This window comes from Protobothrops mucrosquamatus, unplaced genomic scaffold (assembly GCF_001527695.2).
Source record: "Protobothrops mucrosquamatus isolate PMUCROS unplaced genomic scaffold, P.Mucros_1.0 scaffold14, whole genome shotgun sequence".
In the NCBI taxonomy this organism is placed as follows: Eukaryota; Metazoa; Chordata; class Lepidosauria; order Squamata; family Viperidae; genus Protobothrops; species Protobothrops mucrosquamatus.
In genome coordinates this window covers 1,973,320-1,991,672 of record NW_015386401.1, presented here as the reverse complement: position 1 = coordinate 1,991,672, position 18,353 = coordinate 1,973,320, and the positions used below count along the sequence as shown (strand labels likewise).

The following is an 18,353-nucleotide window of genomic DNA, read 5'->3' as shown; positions in this document are numbered from 1 at the left end:
GGCCTAGGGTAATTTTTAGAGGGGTTTTAATTATATTTTAAATTTGACAATATTTAAATATCTCTTTTAATTAATTTTAAATTTGTATTGTTATGTATGTATTTTAATTGATTGTCAGCCGCCCTGAGTCCTACGAGGAGAAGGGCGGGATATAAATCCAAATAATAAATAAATAAATAAATAAATAAATAAATAAATACCATCTTCTGGAGTCCATTTAAGCTCACGCCTACTGCTTCAGTGACTCTATCCAGCCACCTCATTCTCTGTCGTCCCCTTCTTCTATTGCCCTCCAGCTTTCCCAGCATCAGGCTCTTCTCCAGGGAGTCCTTCCTTCTCATTAGGTGGCCAAAGGACTTGAGTTTCAACTTCAGGATCTGGCCTTCTAAAGAGCAGTCGGGGTTGATCTGTTCTAGGACTGACCGGTTTGATCGCCTTGCAGTCCCGGGGACTCGCAGGAGTCTTCTCCAGCACCATAGTTCAAAGGCCTCAATTCTTTGGCGCTCAGCCTTTCTTATGGTCCAACTTTCACAGCCATACATTGCAACTGGGAAAACCATGGCCTTGACTATACGCACTTTACACTGGGTATCTAAAATGCTGCAAAAAGCAACATTGGAAGGCTGTAGCTTTTTCCAGCTGTGACTCTCCAGGCAGGCCTGGAGCTGGTAGACTTCATCTGAATATGGAGGTTCCCTTTAGCTGTTGTCACTAACAGTCCTGGGTAGAGCTTCTCCTACGAATGAAGGCAAATATAGGTATACCAGGATGATGTTGCAGGATCCAATCTGGGTTGATCATTGGGACTAGAGGTTTTGTCTTCCAAATTTCTCCTCCTCCCTAATTTTGAATTAAAGCCATCTAAAGTAGTGATGGTTACCGCATCCTGACAGACAAGAGTTTTTTCTCTTTGCAAAGCTTAACTTTACAGTTCTGGGCTTGTCAATTTTTTTTATACCATTGGCTGTGGCTTCTCTGATCACTCTCTTTTTGATAAGGGTTTGGCTTGGCTACCTCTGATTCGGCCTCTCCTGGGCAGCCTTCTTGGGTGCAGCTGACAAAGGTGAATAATTCTGCATTTTAAAAATAAGGAAGATCAAAAAGCTGATAGTGTCGCAGGAGGGAAAACGGTACCCAAAAGAGAGAGAGAGAAAAAAGCACATGATTGCTTTTGGCCCAAACTCTGTGAATTAAAAACAAAAACAAAACAAAAAACAGGAAAGCAGTTGTAAGCAAGAATTTGATCAATTCTTTGGCGCTCAGCCTTTCTTATGGTCCAACTTTCACAGCCATACATTGCAACTGGGAAAACCATGGCCTTGACTATCACTGAAAAAAGGGGCACATGACCATTTTTCACACTTATGACCGTGGTCACATGATCAACATTCGGATGCTTGGCAACTGGCATGTATTTATGACGGTTGCAGTGTCCTGGGTTTATGTGATCCCATTCTGCGACCTCCTGGCAAGCAAAATCAAAGGGGAAGCCAGATTCATTTAACAACCGTGTTACTAACTTAACAACTGCCGTGATTCGCTTAACAACTATGGCAAGAAAGGTCGTAAAATGGGGCAAAGCTCTCTTTGCAACTGTCTTGCTTAGCAACAGAAATTTTGGGCTCAGTTGGGGTCGTACGTCGAGGACTACCTGTATCCACAGGTGTAATTGCTCAGGTGGGAGCCAATGGAAGCCCCCAGTTGTAAGTGAAGAGTTGGAAGATCAGCGATCACCTGGTCCCACTGATCTTGTTCTCTCTTTTAGCCCATCGCTGAGTGGTCTCACTTACCCCCCAAGGATGCTGCTAAGATGCCTGAAAGTGCCTGGAAACTGTCTTTCTATTGCATCTCCTGGTTATATGGCACTTACTTGCTGTTCTTTGCTGGATACCCCTTTTTCCATGATCCACCTTCGGTTTTTTATGGTATGGTAAGCATTGTGACCATATTGGGGGGTGGGAAAGCTTTTATTTAGCGCAGGGATGTCCAACCTTGCCAAATTTAAGACTTGTGGACTTCAACTCCCAGAATTCCCCAGCCAGCATGGCTGGCTGGGGAATTCTGGGACTTGAAGTCCACAAGTCTTAAAAGTTCCAAGGTTGGACATCCTTGATTTAGGGAATGTGACGTTGGGTCATTTACATTTGGTAAATGAGCCTAGTGCTGCCTCCCCACATAACGTAACCGAGGAATCTGGAAGGATAGCTTCAAAAACCTTTATTTGTTTCACCTGACATGCTTCCAGGCTTCGTTGGGGGACAGAGAGCATCCCATTCAGGAGAATTCTTTCATTTTAGACGCTTTGCTGCGAGATTTTGAAGCAGAAACAAAATTGTTAAAAAAAAAAAAAGTTTGCAATTTAGTCTTTGGGGATCGAACATTTTTAAAAGTGAAGTTTGTGCCTGGGCAGGGTGTTTGATTTCTTTAAAAATCAACAGCCTCTTTTTAACTGTAAACTGCTAAAGATTTTCAGAGATACAAATTAGATAAATATTTTACAAAGGCATTTTTTTTTTAAAGTTGGCAATGGGTTAATAGTAAGGGTTTTTACACGAGTCGCCTTCTAGAAATGTTAGGTTTCCAGTGAGATGAGGCTGCTTAGTTGAGGGATGGGATGGGATTTGTAGTACAGATTAGAAGTGGCCTGTTAGTCTGAAAGGAATGAAACCAAATGTCCTTCGTTCAGGAAAACTCTTATTTATTTAATGTAGTAGTTTGATAAACGAATTAATAAAATTGACATTTCTGAAGCTATCTCAATACCCGTGCTGTATGTTTGATGCTGTAATAAATTTGTGGACATCAATTTTAAAAGCTGATACCTCCTTAGACGTATCACTACAAGTTTCTTTGCATAATGAATTACAATAACTATTTATTATAACAGTTATTATAAAAGCTTTGCCTGAAATTATAAAAAAGAAATCTAACACATTTCCAAGGTGAATAAGGGATCTGTTGTTGTCTTAAATAGTTTTTTTTCTTTAAAAAAAAGCTGCGGGTTTATGTTTTCGGACAGTGAACATCATCAATTGATTTTTTTTTCCTCCCCAGAATCCAAAATATGACTGAATTCCTGTAATTTTCATCTCTCCTGTCACTAGATCTTAATTGCAGACCTCTTGATCACAATGCTGGACTTAGCTTTTATGCATTTGCTGGTCTGATAAGCTCAAAAGCTTCTACCGGTAGTCCTTGACTTACGACCGTAATGGAGCCTGATTCGTCACAGTTGTAAAACGGGTCAATCAGGGGACTGTGATTGATTTGATTTTGCTATCTTTTTTGCCGTGGTCATTAAACAGATGTGGTCATTAAGTAACCCACGTTGTTCGCTATTGGCAACGGTTTTGCCGAAAATCAAAAGCAAGTGCTTGTTTTTAGCAAAACCAAAGTGTGGTCATCTGACTTCAGTGAGGGACAACAATTAGAACTTCAAATCCAGGTCGTAAGTAGCCGTCCTAACTTCGAATGGCCACTGAACAAATTGGTTGTAAGTCGAGGACTATCTGTACCTACATTTGCAAACTATTTGTTTGGTCCTGATCAAAGCAATTGTCTGACAGGAGACTTTGCTGTCTAGTGACGGCCTGTAGGACCTGCTCACTCCTATCGGGCCAGCTCAGTTCCTTGGTCTGTTGTGTAATTCTGAGCCTTTTGGATGCTGCCGTTGTGTGGAGCTCACCTTTTCTTCTTTTTCTGCCCGGTGTTCCAGATTGGGAAAGGGGAATGGAGGTGCCCTTGGATATTGGACTCACCTACCTGATACAAGGCAGTTTTTATGCCCATTCTATATATGCCACCCTTTACATGGATGCCTGGCGCAAGGATTCAGTCGTCATGCTCATCCACCACGTGGTCACCCTGACCCTCATCGTGTTCTCCTATATCTTCAGGTAATTCGTCCGGGCGCATCCATTGGCTGCTCTGCTGTCAGCTGACTGTCTTCATTGGCTGAGCTTCGGTGATGTCACAGGATGTTCACAGTACAGGTGGTCCTCGACTTACAACCACAATTGAGCCCCAAATTTTCCAAAACATGAGCCAGTTGCTAAATGTCTAGATGTTGATCATGTGATCATGGGGAAGCTGCAACCGTCATAAATGTGAAAAAAAATGGTCATAGGTCCGGTTTTTCCCCCAGTACTGCTGTAACTTTGAATGATCAGTAAACAAATGGTTGTAAGTCGAGGACTATGTGTACAGGGGAGTTATTCCAGTCTCCCCTCTATTCAAATAAGTTTGTAGCTCAGAGGAGAGCAAGACAATTGATTGCCCACGTGTGACTGCACCAGGGACATAAGGCATTCCCTCATTTTGTAACCAGGACAGACTATAGATAGTCCTCAACTTATAACCTTAACTGAGCCCAGAATTACAGTCATAAGGCATGCTTGTCATTAAGCAGGTTACCACACAGTGTTTTTAATTTCGTGACCTTAACGTTGTGTGGTCGTTACGCAAACGTCACGGTCGTTAAGCAAACTCATTGTACTCAATGGGCGTTTTTTGCAGGAAACTAAAAGTCAACCCAATCAGTTGTAAGTCGAGGACTACCTGTATTCTAATGCAAAACTCCCATTTGCTGATGCCAGTTCTAGCATGACCAACACTGCAACTATTGTATTGTTCTATTTAAAGCCTGTCAAATAAGATGCGCTGACATGATTTTTATCTGGATCGTTGGAGGAAGAAAAAAGAATGACGGGCCTCTCGCATCCGGGGCCTGCTGAATTGAAATGCTTGGACCTTTTGCGTGGATAATAATGACACTTTTCTCTTGCTCACAGATACCACAACATTGGGATTCTTGTACTCTTTCTTCATGACTTTAGTGACATCCAGCTGGAGTTTACCAAACTCAATGTTTACTTCAAGTACCGGGGTGGCGTTTACCACCGTTTAAACGACACCATTTCTAATGCCGGCTGTGTCTCCTTCAGCCTTAGTTGGTGAGTCTGGTTCTATCAGCCCTCATTTCAGGGCTGGTCCTCAGATCTACAGGGACCCAGCCTGGAAATGGAGTGGAATATGAGGAATTATCGCAGGTAGTCCTTGATTTACAACCACAATTGAACCCCAATTTTCTGTTGCTAGGCAAGAGAGTCATTAAGTGAGTTTTGTCCCATTTTACCTCCTTTCTTGCCACAGTTGTTAAGTGAATCACTCCCAGAATTCCTGAGCCAACATGGCTCAGCATGGAAACCTCTCCATTTCTCCTCAGCATGGCTTGCTCAGGAATTCTGGGAGTTGAAGTCCACGGGTCATAAAAGAGCCAAGGTTACCTACCCCTGTACCAGGGGGATGTTGCAATGGTTGTAAGCGTGAAAAACAGTCATAAGTCATTTTTTTCAGTTCTATTGTAACTTTGAACGGTCACTAAATGAATGGTTGTAAGTCAAGGACTACCTGTATTTGGCTGTTGACTCTTCTGTGGAACATCGTGGCCCCATCTTCTGCCCCTTTTTAAGATAGACTGCTCTTAAGGAAAAAGCTTTCTGGTAGCTGCAACTGTCAACCAGTCTTAATTCCCTCAAAGCCCAAACCTGCCTGTGAATGTTTGGGAAGAAGAATATAACAGAAAGCCACAGAAGTGACAATGCAAAAACGGTTGCTGAAACAAGAACATTAATTAAGCCAAGTAAACAGAGATCACCACAGATGGGGACTGTAGCCAAGAAATTAAAAGATGCTTGCTCCTGGGGAGGAAAGCTATGGCAAATTAGACAGCATACTAAAAAGCAGAGACATCACCCTGCCAACAAAAGTGCATATAGTCAAGGCCATGGTTTTCCCAGTTGCAATGTATGGCTGTGAAAGTTGGACCATAAGAAAGGCTGAGCGCCAAAGAATTGAGGCCTTTGAACTCTGGTGCTGGAGAAGACTCCTGCGAGTCCCCTGGACTGCAAGGCGATCAAACCGGTCAGTCCTAGAGGAGATCAATCCCGACTGCTCTTTAGAAGGCCAGATCCTGAAGTTGAAACTCAAGTACTTTGGCCACCTAATGAGAAGGAAGGACTCATTGGAGAAGAGCCTCTTGCTGGGAAAGATTGAGGGCAATAGAAGAAGGGGACGACAGAGAATGAGGTGGCTGGATGAAGTCACTGAAGCAGTAGATGTGAGCTTAAATGGACTCCAGAAGATGATAGAGGACAGGAAGGCCTGGAGGAACATTGTCCATGGGGTTGCGATGGGTCGGACACGGCTTCACAACTAACAGCAACAAAGAGAGAACGCATGAGAAGGAAGCTCAGAATGGCCTCACCCTAATTTACTGGGGTATACAGTGAGGAGGGGATGCGATGGCTTTACGGTTAAGACAGTGGGCTTGTGGGTTGGAAAGTCAACAGCCCAGGTTAAAACATCCGCATGCCATTCAACAGGGTGAGCACCCATTCTGGTCCCAGCTCCTGCCGATCGAACAGTTCGAAAGCATGCAAACGCGAGTAGATAAATAGGTACCACTTCGGTGAAAAGTTAACAGTATTCAGTGCGCTTCAGTATATAGCCATGCTGGCCACATAACTACAGAAGCATTTTCGGACAATGCTGGCTCTCTTGGCTAAGAAACAGAATGAGCACCGCCCCTTAGGATTGGACACGACTGAACAAGGGAAATTGTTACCTTTACCTTTATAGCAAGGAGATAAAGGAAAATAGGCTTTTATAATTGATGTCAGCCCTTCGAGGTAGGTCAGGTAAGCAAATCTTGACTCCAAAAGTTCAGCTTGTTGGCCGCTTGGATCAAGCTACGACCCCTCTCAATAAATACTAACCAGAGAAAAACCTAGACCCTGTTCCAAAATTAAAACATCTTATCGTTTAAACCAGGGGTGTCCAACTTGGCAACTTGAAGACTTGTGGAAATTCAACTCCCAGAATTTCCCTAGCCAGCATGACTGGCTAGGAATTTCTGGGACTTGATGTCCACAAGTCTTCAAGTTGCTCAGGTTTGGACACTCCTGGTTTAAATCTCTGCCTGAATGTTACAGCTTTCTTCTTAAATTTGGCAAACCATCATATGCAGTGTAGGTTTGATCCACCTCTTGCCTTTTAACTGAATAAAACCCGGACTCCTATCACCTTGGCAGGCTTTTATCTGCAAGATTGCTTATTTTAATTAGCAACTGATCATCCCAGGCATGTGTGCAGAGACGTCCCCGTCCTGGTCTAAATTTGCTTCTGCTACTTTGCTGTCCTTTTCCAGGTTCTGGTTCCGTTTGTACTGGTTCCCCTTGAAGGTGCTTTATGTGACCTGCCACACCAGCCTCCAGTCTGTCCCCAATATCCCATTTTACTTCTTCTTCAATGGGCTGCTGTTTATCCTCACGCTGATGAATGTCTATTGGTTCCTGGTAAGTAAAGGGCTCCTGTCAGTGGCTGGTCCAGCATTTACCAGCTCTGCTCCAAGCAACGTGAAGCACGGGTAGTCCCTGACTTATTACCATTCATTTAATGGCCATTCAAAGTTACAACGGCACTAAAAAAAGTGACTTACGACCAGTTCTCATACGTATGACTATTGCAGCATCCCCACAGTTATGCGATCAAACTTTGGCTGCTTGGCAACCGGCATGTATTTACGATGGTTGCAGCATTCCAGGATGCTGGGTATAATAATAGTAGTAGTAGTAGTAGTAGTAGTAGTAGTAGTAGTAGTAGTAGTAATGTGATGGTGATGGTGATGATGTTGGAAGGAACCTTGGAGGTCATCTACTCCAACCCCCTGCTCAGGCAGAAAAGCCTATACCATTTCAGACAAATGGCTGTCCAGTCTCTTTTTAAAAACTTCCAGTGTTGGAGCATTCACCGCTTCTGGAGGCAGGTTGTTCCACTGGTTAATTTTTTTAACTGTCAGGAAGTTTCTCCTTAGTTCTAGGTTGCTTCTCTCCTTGATTAGGAGCCAGTTGTTCCAGCACTTTGGGGCCACTAATGAGAATATCTGCTATAAAGTCTATATTCATTTACCCCTCTTGGGGCCTAGATCCTACACCTCCGCTGAACTCCAGTAATAATAAAAAATATTTATTAACTTGTATGCTATTCAACTCTCAACGATTCAAGGTAGCTCACAGAAGTGAACCAAGAAATTACAATAAAATTAACAAGAAATAGATAAAGTTTCCCTCGCTCCTCTACAGCCTGGGTGAAGAACTTATGGCTTTTTGGCTGTTCTAAATGACACAGTGGGGGCCCTCAGATTTTGGTGGGAAACTTTTTCCACAGGCACTGCCACAGAGAAGGCGTGCTTCCAAGGTCCTGAGAGAGAGCCTGTGTGTGCGCATAGTATAGTCCTGTTAAATATAATTGTGCTCTTCATGGGCCTTTTACAAGTAGTCCTTGACCTACAACCACAATTGAGCCCGTTTCTGTTAAGTGAGTTTTGCCCCATTTTACGACCTTCCTCGCCACAGTTGTTAAGTGAATCACTTAACAACTTGTTAATAACCTGGTTGTTAAGTGCATCTGGCTTCCCCTTTGACTTTGCTTGTCAGAAGGTCTCAAAAGGGGATCACATAATCCCAGGATACTGCAACCATCATAAATATGAAGCCGTTGCCAAACATCCAAATTTTGTTCATGGGGATGTTGTAGCGGTCATCAGTGTGAAAAAAAATGGTCCTAAGTCACTTTTTTTCAGTGCCGTTGTAACTTTGAATAGTCACTAAAAGAATTGTAAGTTGAGGACTACCTGTAGTATATACTGTTTTTACTGCATCGATCAGTTGTTTTAAATTCACATGGTTTTGCATGGAACTACTGGTCCCAGAGAAAGAAACCTGAGATGTGTCTGGCCTTTGATCCAGTTTTCTCTGGCAGCAGACTGATTCTAAATATCCAGATCACACATTATCCTCGCGTCAGGAAATTAGCTAGGCTAAGAGAGAATCTTAAATCTCTCCGTACCATTGAATGTAGATCTGAATCTGGGAGTGGATATCCCCATATGCTAAGTGTCAACGCTGCTAACATCGGATGTTCTTGCTTTGACAACATCTGGAGATGTAGCCACTTTCCTTTACTTTATGTTTTACTCTTAAGAGTTAGAATTAGGTGATACTAGGGGGGGGGGAGCAGGAGGAATGTGCATGGGAGTTTAGTTAGACATAACAATACTGTATAAGGGTGAGAACCAAGGTTTTTTGAAATAAGAGATAATAAGAAATGGCGCGTTGAAGAACTGGAGGGAAAGCCGGCATTTCAAACTAATTGGAGAATGTGATTTATGACTATTAATTAGAGCAGGGCTTTTCAACCAGTGGTACGGGTACCACCTGTGGTACATTGGCACCTGGCAGGTGGTACGCGACCATCCTAGAAAAGTGGTAGTGGGGGAGGGGAATGAGCTGAACCGGTGGCAGCACCAGACAAGTCTGAGCGAGAGACGGCTGGAGCTGCAGGGCTGTCAGGGCTCAGCGGAAGCGCCAGGATCAGTGCTTCTTCGGGGCTGTCAGGGCTCAGTGGAAGAGCCAGGATCAACACCAGGCTTCAGCTGGAGCTTGGCGCTGATCCTGGTGCTTCTGCTGAGCCCAGAAGAAGCGCCAATCAGCTGGAATGTTGCAGCATCTCCGGGGTCTTATGATTTACATTCAGATGCTTGGCAACTGATTCATATTTATGACGGTCACAGTGCCCCAGGGTCATGTGAAGTGACCAAAACCTGCTGCAACCACCCAGCAGAGGGGGGAAATAAAAACCAAACACACCCCCACCCCATCCGCACTGCCAATCCTCAACAGAAATGCTCAAAACAATGAAAACCTCGGACAGGAGGAAGAGCACCGCCGGGTGGGCAGGCAGGTGTCTTGCTCGGCTGTGGCTTGGGGGGCACTTTTTTCAGTGCCATAGTAACTTCGAACAGTCACTAAGTGAACTGTTGTAAGTCGAGGACTACCTGTACTTTATCACTTTTTTCCTTTTTTTGGTCATCCAAGTTTTTGACACCTTGCTAGGCGACTGGTGGTACTCGGATGTTGCCATATCCTAAAAGTGGTACAATGGGTGAAAGGGTTGAAAAGCCCTGAATTATTAGAGGAGGGAATTGTGCTTTGATACTATGTGCTCAGGGGAGGGGAATTCAGATTTTGGCTTCGGCTATGTGCGTGCCGATGCTATGCTACTTGAATAAAGATTCTTTAAGGTAAACAATGCCTCAAAGTTCTTTGAAGATCAACACTAAGTTGATCCGGCAGGCTGATGAAGCAAGTAAGAGGCCAAAAAGCCTGATGGGAAAATCTGTGATCCAGCAAGCTGATTGGTTCTCCCCTTCTCCTCTCGGCAGTACATCGTTGTTTTTGTGGCCAAGATTTTGCTGGGACAAGTGCAGGAGGTGAAGGATGTACGGGAATATGACGCTGATGCTGCCTCTAAGAAGACGGGCAGAGAGCTTCATCTCCACAACTCTTGGAAGGAAGGGTAAGGATGTCTAGAAGCGATGGGTTTCTGTTCTTTCCCTCAGTTTCCTCCTTCTAACAACAGCCGGTCAGTTGCTTCTGAGTGGCATACAAAAACAGCTAAGTTACAACGTGAATCCTGTCCTTAATATCAGGAATGCCAGTACTTTTCCAGTTCCTCCAAATAATTCCCTTAGCAACACCCCAGGTCCAATACAACTAAAAGTTCTCCAAAATAGATGGCAAATACGGTTCTTTCTGCACAGAAAGAAGAAATAGAGAGGAATAGTGAATCTATAGCCCAGTGATGGCGAACCTTTTAGAGACCGAGTGCCAAAACTGCAACCCAAAACCCACTTATTTATCACCGGGTGCCAGGTGGGCGTGGCCCACTGGGTAGGTGTGGCTGTGGCCATGACACACTGGGTGGGTGTGGCCAAAGTGGGCGTGGTCACCTCAATGTTGCTTGTGGGGAGGGGGGCGCCTGTGGGGGCCGGGCAGGGTTGGGGGAGATCCAGGGGGTCTCTGGCAGGTGGGGCGGTGGGCAGGAGGCTCGTCCTGCGGAGTGAGGGGAGGCAAGGTGAGGCAGGGCAGGGGTGCTATTGCTGCAGGGCAAGGTGAGGCAGGGGCCGGGGCGGCTTCTGCCTGACACCTTTGGCCCCCGCACACAGAGGCCAGTGAGCACATGGGGGCCAACAGTGTCTGTCAGCAGCCACAGCCTGCCAGCCCCTCAACCGACGCACTCTGGGGCTCCACAGCCCGCCGTCAGCAGTTCAGAGAAGCCACCTCTGAGCTGGCCGGCCAGCCGACAGTTGAGGAAGCAGTGCAGTGGGTCGTGCCCTGGAAAAGGAGAGCATGCGAGGCCAGGAGGGATGGGATGGGGGAAGGAAACCAGCCGTGCTGGGATGCATCTGGCCATGTGGAACCTCGCCAAGTTAGCGGGCGGCTGGTTGAAGAGGGACAGTTGCCATCTCCGGGGCATGGCGTGCGTGCCCACAGAGAGGGCTCTGCCACCTCTGGCACGCGTGCCATAGGTTCGCCACCACTGCTATAGACTGATCAAAGTCCATAAAAGCATCCCTTCCGTTGCAAATTATGGAATCTAGCTCTGCCCAGATCCGATTACCCTCCAATACTTGAGATCTCCCTTTTTTTTTTTCTGGAATAGTGTTGTTCAACCTCTGTAACTTTAAGGCTGACTGGGGAATTCTGGGAGTTGAAGTCCACATAGCTTTGAAGTTCTGAGGCTGAGAAACACTGACTTAAGAGTAATGGACTTACAACCTTATTTCATGCTTTTAACTCCTGGAGGGGAGGACCAAGAATAGAATTAGTTTCAAGTACCCTTCGTCTTTCTCTTTCTCAGGCAGGCACTTAATAGGAAACAGCCTGCGAAGTTTTTTTACTGACAGAGCTGCTGCAAATAATGGAGCAGGTTAAGAAGAAAATGCTGTCCGCATCTCTTATTCAAAAAGTAATTTAAAAAAAAACCAGTAAAATTTAATAGTACCATGCACAACCTCAAAATTAAAAACCAGTGATTCTTTTTCACTCTGCAGTAAATAAAAGCAGCTGGGAGAAAACAGTCATTGGGTCTTATAGGTTAAGCAGGAAAGCCTAAAATAATGTGGCCAGAAATCTCTGTGAGTGACCTAGCAAAAGACAGACTTGCAGAATGGAATGGAGAATTTGGCAACAGAGAGGATTAAGCACATGTAGGAGAAATGCCAAATGGTGGAAATCCTGTAACTCGGGGCCAAAGACTCAGCCCTCTTACGCTTTTCCTGAATGCCAGAATGACGTACATCGACAGCTATCTCAGGATTGATCCAAATATACCGCACAGGCCTTGGATTGTGGCCTTATGCATTTCAGACATGGACCTCAGACACTTAGTTATGAATTATGAACTGCCCCTTCTGTTCCATTCATGTTACTAGTGCCCTTCCTTAACTCTCCATCTGCTGCCTGCGAGAGGTTCTGCATCCAAAGGGCCCCATATCATGGGACCAGAATAACAATAACAGAGTTGGAAGGGACCCTGGAGGTCTTCTAGTCCAACCCCCTACTCAAGCAGGAGACCCTATTCCATTTCAGACAGACGGCTCTCCATTCTCTTCTTAAAAGCCTCCAGTGATGGAGCAGCCACAACTTCTGAAGGCAAGCTGTTGCACCTGGTTAATTGTTCTCTCTGCCAGGAAACTTCTCCTTAGTTCTTGATTGGTCCTCTCTAGGTTGGTGCTTAGTTCTAGGTTGGTACCCATTTGATGGATGTTGCAGTGTATCAACAACAAACCAATTGCTTTTTCTATTAGCGCTGGTTCCTAGATTAATAAATCTTCCACTATTAAACATATTATAAATTGGCTGCACTTCATCCACCCATTCTGACCAATTGTAAGAAATGAATATATATCTTCATTTAAAAAAATACTCAATTATATACTTATATTTATGGATACACACGTACAGCTGTGATATATAGGTAGCCCTCGACTCAAGACCACAAATGAACCCAACATTTCCATTGCTAAGCAAGAGCGTTGTTCATCGAGTTTTCCCCTATTTTACAACCTTTCTTGCCACAGTTGTAAAGTGAATTACTGCAGTTGTTAAGTCAGTAACACAGTTGTTTAGTGAATCTGGCTTCCCCATTGATTTTGCTTGTCAGAAGGTTGCAAAAGGGGATCATATGACCCTGGGACCCTACAGTCATCATAATGCCGAGTTGCCAAGCATCTGAATTTTGATCTTGTGACCATGGGGATGCTGCAACAGTTGTGAGTGTGAAAAACAGTCATAAGTCACTTTTTAGTGCTGTTCTAATTTCCAGCGGTCACTAAATGAATGGATGTAAGTTGAGGATTACTTGTGGAGATGAGTGGGGAAGGGGTGTCCATTATTCATAATTATTAAGTGCCGTCTGCAAGGAAATTGAAAACGATGTGCTGTGTGGCATCAGCAATCCATGAGTTCAAGGTTTCATTACAATTTAAAATGTATTTCTTTAAAACCATCTTATTACCAGGCTTCAATTAAATAAACGCCTTTCTAAATATTGAGGCTGAGGTGGTAGAAGGGGGGGCATTTTTAAATATTTGCCAAATACTTATTTCATTTAGTAATTAAATCTCAGATTTAATAAAGCCTATTTTAGTTTCTGTCCTGGGCCTGAAGCACGTTTGGGGAATAAAGTCCCTACAGATAGTCCTCACTTAACAATCACTTCTTCAATGGCTGTTCAAACTTAACAGTGGCACTGAATGAGTGGTACTTACTATCTGGCTGGGCAACAAAAAATTAGCTACCGGTTCTGCCGAAGTGGTGCAAACCGGCTGAATATAAAGAACGGCTGCTGGAATTGGGGATGTCTAGTTTAATGAAGAGAAGGACAAGGGGGGACATGATAGCAGTGTTCCAGTATCTCAGGGGCTGCCCCAAAGAAGAGGGAGTCAAGCTATTCTCCAAAGCGCCTGAAGGCAGGACAAGAAGCAACGGAAGGAAACTAATCAAGGAGAGAAGCAACCTAGAACTAAGGAGAAACTTCCTGACAGTTAAAACAATTAACCAGTGGAACAACCTGCTTCCAGAAGCGGTGAATGCTCCAACACTGGAAGTTTTTAAGAAGAGACTGGACAGCCATTTGTCTGAAATGGTATAGGGTTTCCTGCCTGAGCAGGGGGTTGGACTAGATGACCTCCAAGGTCCCTTCCGACTTTATTATTTATTTATTTATTTATTTATTTGCATAGCCACGCCCAAAGCCCAACAGAATAGTAAAAACGGGGTTTTTTTCCCACTAGTTGTCCTTTGTTTCTCCTCCGCAGAAACCATGTGATGAATGGCGTTGTGAAAGACAAGCGGTTGTAGAGGCACTCGCGGGACCACACTTGCGCAGAGCCGAACTCTGGAGAAACCCGCCAGGACCCCTTCATTCAAACTCCAGCCTGCTCAGGGGTGAACCGAAGAACCACAGAGCTTGCCACCCTTTCCCGCCCAGAGTTGACAACTAAGCGCTAATTGGGGAGCGATTTACACATTTTCTTTTTGAAGCCCCCTGGAGTTGGAGTTCAAGCTGAATTTCCATTAACAGTGATGGAGCTGGAAGTAGGAGGAGGCCCATGATTGGCCCGGTCAGGTTGGAGCAGAGCATTCACACACAAGAGTAGCTGCTTCCCCCTTCTGGTGCCTCAGTGGCGCCTAGTAGTGTGAAAAGTTCCCACCAAGGTGGAGGGGATGAGGAACTGGCATAGTTCTCTGTGGCTTCTGCCCAGCAGGGCCTTCTCTGTGGTGCCCCCAAGAAGGCAGAACTGTTTCCCCCCCCATGGGTTTAGGATTCCTGATTGGTTAGGAGGAAATAAGGCGGGGGGGAAATCTCTTCAGAATGTCCAGCTGGCAAAAGCAATGGTAGAAAGAGTGAAAAGCACATGTGCGAATCGATGAATTTTCAGCCTTGCAAATAGGGGTTGAAAAGGAGTATCCCACAATGCCCTGCGGCACTTTCATCCCTTTTCTAAACCATGTTTGTTTGTTTTTGCCCTGCCCTTGGTTCCAGTTGGGAGAGGAAAATGACAGTGATGGTGTTTTGTCTAACCTGTGTATTGGATAGGTTGTATATAAAATAAGGCTTGGATTCACAAGATGGTGGTGTTTTCTGAATTGTGTCTGAAAAGAGTTTTTTTAAAAAATATAGAAATATTTATAGTTACACGATGGGTGATGCACCAGTCTATTTTCAGTTTTGCCCATCCTTCCATTGGACAACCCCTGATTCCCAGAATCTCCTCTATCACTACCGTTCATTTCAGGCAGGGTCGTTCCTCCCTGTCAGAGGCAGTCTATCTGTCAAAATTGAGACATAACTTGGAATGTGAGAGAACAGGAAACTGCAAGCAGACAGAGCTGGTACCTCCTGGGTGATTTTTCCCTGGTGCCGTTTAAAATGTTGGGTTGGGTTGTATTTTTTATCATGCTGGCTGAGGAATTCTGGGAGTTGACGTCCACACATTTTAAACTTGCCAAGATGGAGAAACAGGGAAAAATGTGTGCTGGTGATGAAGACATATGTCACAAAACTCAGGGTGGCTATAATCATGTGATTGAAGTTCTACCACCACCGCCCTTTTTTTTTTTTATCCAAACCACTAGCTGTACCCGGCCACGCGTTGCTGTGGCTCAGTCTCATTGCGCCATTGTGCATTCATCCCAAACAATAAGTTTGCATTTCTGCAATACTTTTCTCATGTCAAGATGCTTTGGAAATGTTGCACGTGGGAGTTTCAATGAATTGCATGTTCAATGGCAATTTCAAAGCGTCCAACAGATGGCACTGTTTTTCAAAAAAGCACGTTTTTACCTGTCACAAGTGTGACATCTATATAATATAGGTATATAAAAACATGCACGTATTCAAATGCAACGTTGTGTCAAAATTTCAAAGCAATCGGTGAAGAACTTTCGGAGATTTAAGATTTTGAACAAACGAACATTTACATTTTTATTTATATAGACAATATAACAGGTTTTAATTGCATGATTGTGGACACTTGTAATTTTTAGCACTTTTCTCCCTGGACATCCCAGTCTTAGATAGAATCTACTTTTTTATAATGAGCTACTATATCCGGAAGGTTTAGAGCCGTGTTTCTCAAACTTAGCAACTTTAAGATGTGTGGACTTCAACTCCCAGAATTCCACAGCCAGCCATGCTGGCTGTGGAATTCTGGGAGTTGAAGTCCAGACATCTTAAAAGTTGTCAAGGTTGAGAAATATTGTTTGGAGCGTGCTGTGGCTGCTCTCACAAAGGGAATGGGACAACTTGCCATTGTCAACTCACTGCGGGACAACTCAACTGCGGAACAATTTAACAATGCTATTCAATTATTTAAAATAAAATAAAATAATTTAATTTTTGCTATTCCCATTTCATTCTGTCCCTCCTTTTGCATCCTTTAATGATTCTGTTCCACCATTTCTTCGTTATTAGTGTAACTTTTGTCCTGCAGCGAGTTGGCCGTGGTGAATTGTCATAGACCCCCTCACAAAATGGCTTTGCCCATTCATTAAAAAAAAGCTGCCGAGGTTTGCCTTTCTCATCCCACCCATTTTCTAGAAGGCAAACTAGTGAGGCTGACCCTTGCCACCCTCTTGTGGCTGCTCCTGCAGGGACATTTTCAGACAGGACTGCAACCACTGCCCTACCCCATTTTACGTTTCAAGAAGGTCCATAGGGAATTCTTGGAAATAAAGTATATGCCGGGGACTGATAGTCTGTGTTCCTTTTTTTTTTACTTTTTCGTAAATTACATATACCATTTATATATAACAGGTATATATAATTTACCTGCAGACATACAGATAGTCCTTGATTTACAACCAGTCGGTTAGCAACCATCGAAGTTACAATGCAACACCCCTCCCCCAAAGTGACTTAAAAGCTGGTCCCAATGTTAACAGCCACTGCAGCACTCACACAGTTGTTTTCTCTTACAACTGCCCCTAGGGATGCTACACAACACCCTCCTGCCTACCGGTAATTTCCCCCCCATCAGATCTCTATAGGCCTTGGGCCTGCTTCCCATCCTACTGGGCCCCACATCCTTTTCCTTGCTTAACTTTCAAAGAGCTTCGGAGCTGGGGTTAAGGAAGGAGGACAGGCCGCTCCGTTGCTGGGCTTTATGACGTGATCCTGAAAGCGACTGCCATTTTTGAGGCAGCTCCATTGAAATGGGTGTGGGGCCTAGTGGCATGAGAAGCAGGCCCAGGGCCTGTGATGACCGCCAAAGGGAAGGATCAAGGGAAGCGGAGCATGGGGGTTCTTTGGGGTGGAGGAAATCCAGAGCAAGGCCTGCACTAGGCCTCCCCGGGGTACCCCATACTCCACTTAATGACCTACACATTCATTTAATGACCTCATCAGGGAGAGTAGAGACGGAAGGATCGTAATTGAGGTGATTACACGGATGCTTCAGTTAACAGTCATGACTTCCAATTGTAATGGTCAGGCTCCATTATGGTCATAAGTCGAGGACTACCGATACACAACAGGGGCTATGATCCACATTTAATGCAAAGCCAGGTAGGAAGGGGAGATAAAAAGTGGGCACAGCAAGGCCAACCATTAACTTTGCTTCCATGGAATATACATGCAGTTAAAATGAATCAAGTATAATTCAGTATGATTTAAGAAAGGGAAAGATTCTAAGATCATGCTTGCCAAAATAAGCATTAGAAATTTTTTTGGTAGCAGTACAGAAATGATTTACCATTGCTTTTCTGGTTTTTTTCCTCAAACAGCTAAGTTTTAACCTATATCGGGTAGGCAACCTTGGTTCTTTTATGACTCGTGGACTTCAACTCCCAGAATTCCTGAGCCAGCCATGCTGGCTCAGGAATTCTGGTAGTTGAAGTCCGTGAGTCATAAAAGCCAAGGTTGCCTACCCCTGACCTGAATAGTTATATATTTTTTTTTTGCAACCAATGAAATTGCTGCCATCTGCTGTGATTTAAGCCATACTTATTTAGAATTTCCCCTTTCACACCAGAATGCTCTTGTCAGCATTAAGGCATTGAGTTGTGCTTAAAGATGGAACATTTGTTTACCCACAGCTATGGAATTTCTCCCAGGGGCCAGTCTTTCTCCCAGTTTCTCCCCATTACAGGACTGCTAAGAGGTTAAAACAGTAGAATGTTAGCGTTAACACTTGGAAAAGTGATGGGGGGAAAATCAATAAAATTTTGGAATGTTTCCAAAGGTTATAACAACTGCAATATGATACAGCCAAAGCTGCATCTCTGCACTCATCACAGGCAATATTTGTAAGTGATACTATTATTCAATTCACATACTATACCAAATTTGTTTTTTCCAAAAGGCAACTGGATTTCTTTGTCTTTTGGAAAAAGCACCTTTGGAACAACCATGACCTGGATGACTGAGAATCTCCATAGACCAATGAT

The 18,353-nt window shown here is 44.2% G+C and overlaps 1 protein-coding gene across 1 annotated transcript; it reads left to right on the top strand.

Annotated features, from left to right (window-relative positions):
• The first annotated feature begins 1,782 nt into the window (after nt 1-1,782).
• Nucleotides 1,783-14,321, top strand: CERS1 (ceramide synthase 1). Its single transcript, XM_015810724.1, has 6 exons — nt 1,783-1,925; nt 3,716-3,896; nt 4,791-4,952; nt 7,208-7,355; nt 10,283-10,416; nt 14,222-14,321. The coding sequence occupies exons 1-6, from the start codon at nt 1,811-1,813 to the stop codon at nt 14,262-14,264; spliced, it is 783 nt and encodes a 260-aa protein (XP_015666210.1). The 5' UTR covers nt 1,783-1,810; the 3' UTR covers nt 14,265-14,321.
• The last annotated feature ends 4,032 nt before the right edge of the window (nt 14,322-18,353 follow it).

Coding starts and splice junctions, on each gene's coding strand:
- CERS1 (XM_015810724.1), top strand. CDS start 1,811: ATGCCTGAAAGTGCCTGGAAACTGTCTTTCTATTGCATCTCCTGGTTA. Junction 1,926..3,715: donor TCCACCTTCGGTTTTTTATG/GTATGGTAAGCA, acceptor CCGGTGTTCCAG/ATTGGGAAAGGGGAATGGAG. Junction 7,356..10,282: donor TGAATGTCTATTGGTTCCTG/GTAAGTAAAGGG, acceptor TCCTCTCGGCAG/TACATCGTTGTTTTTGTGGC.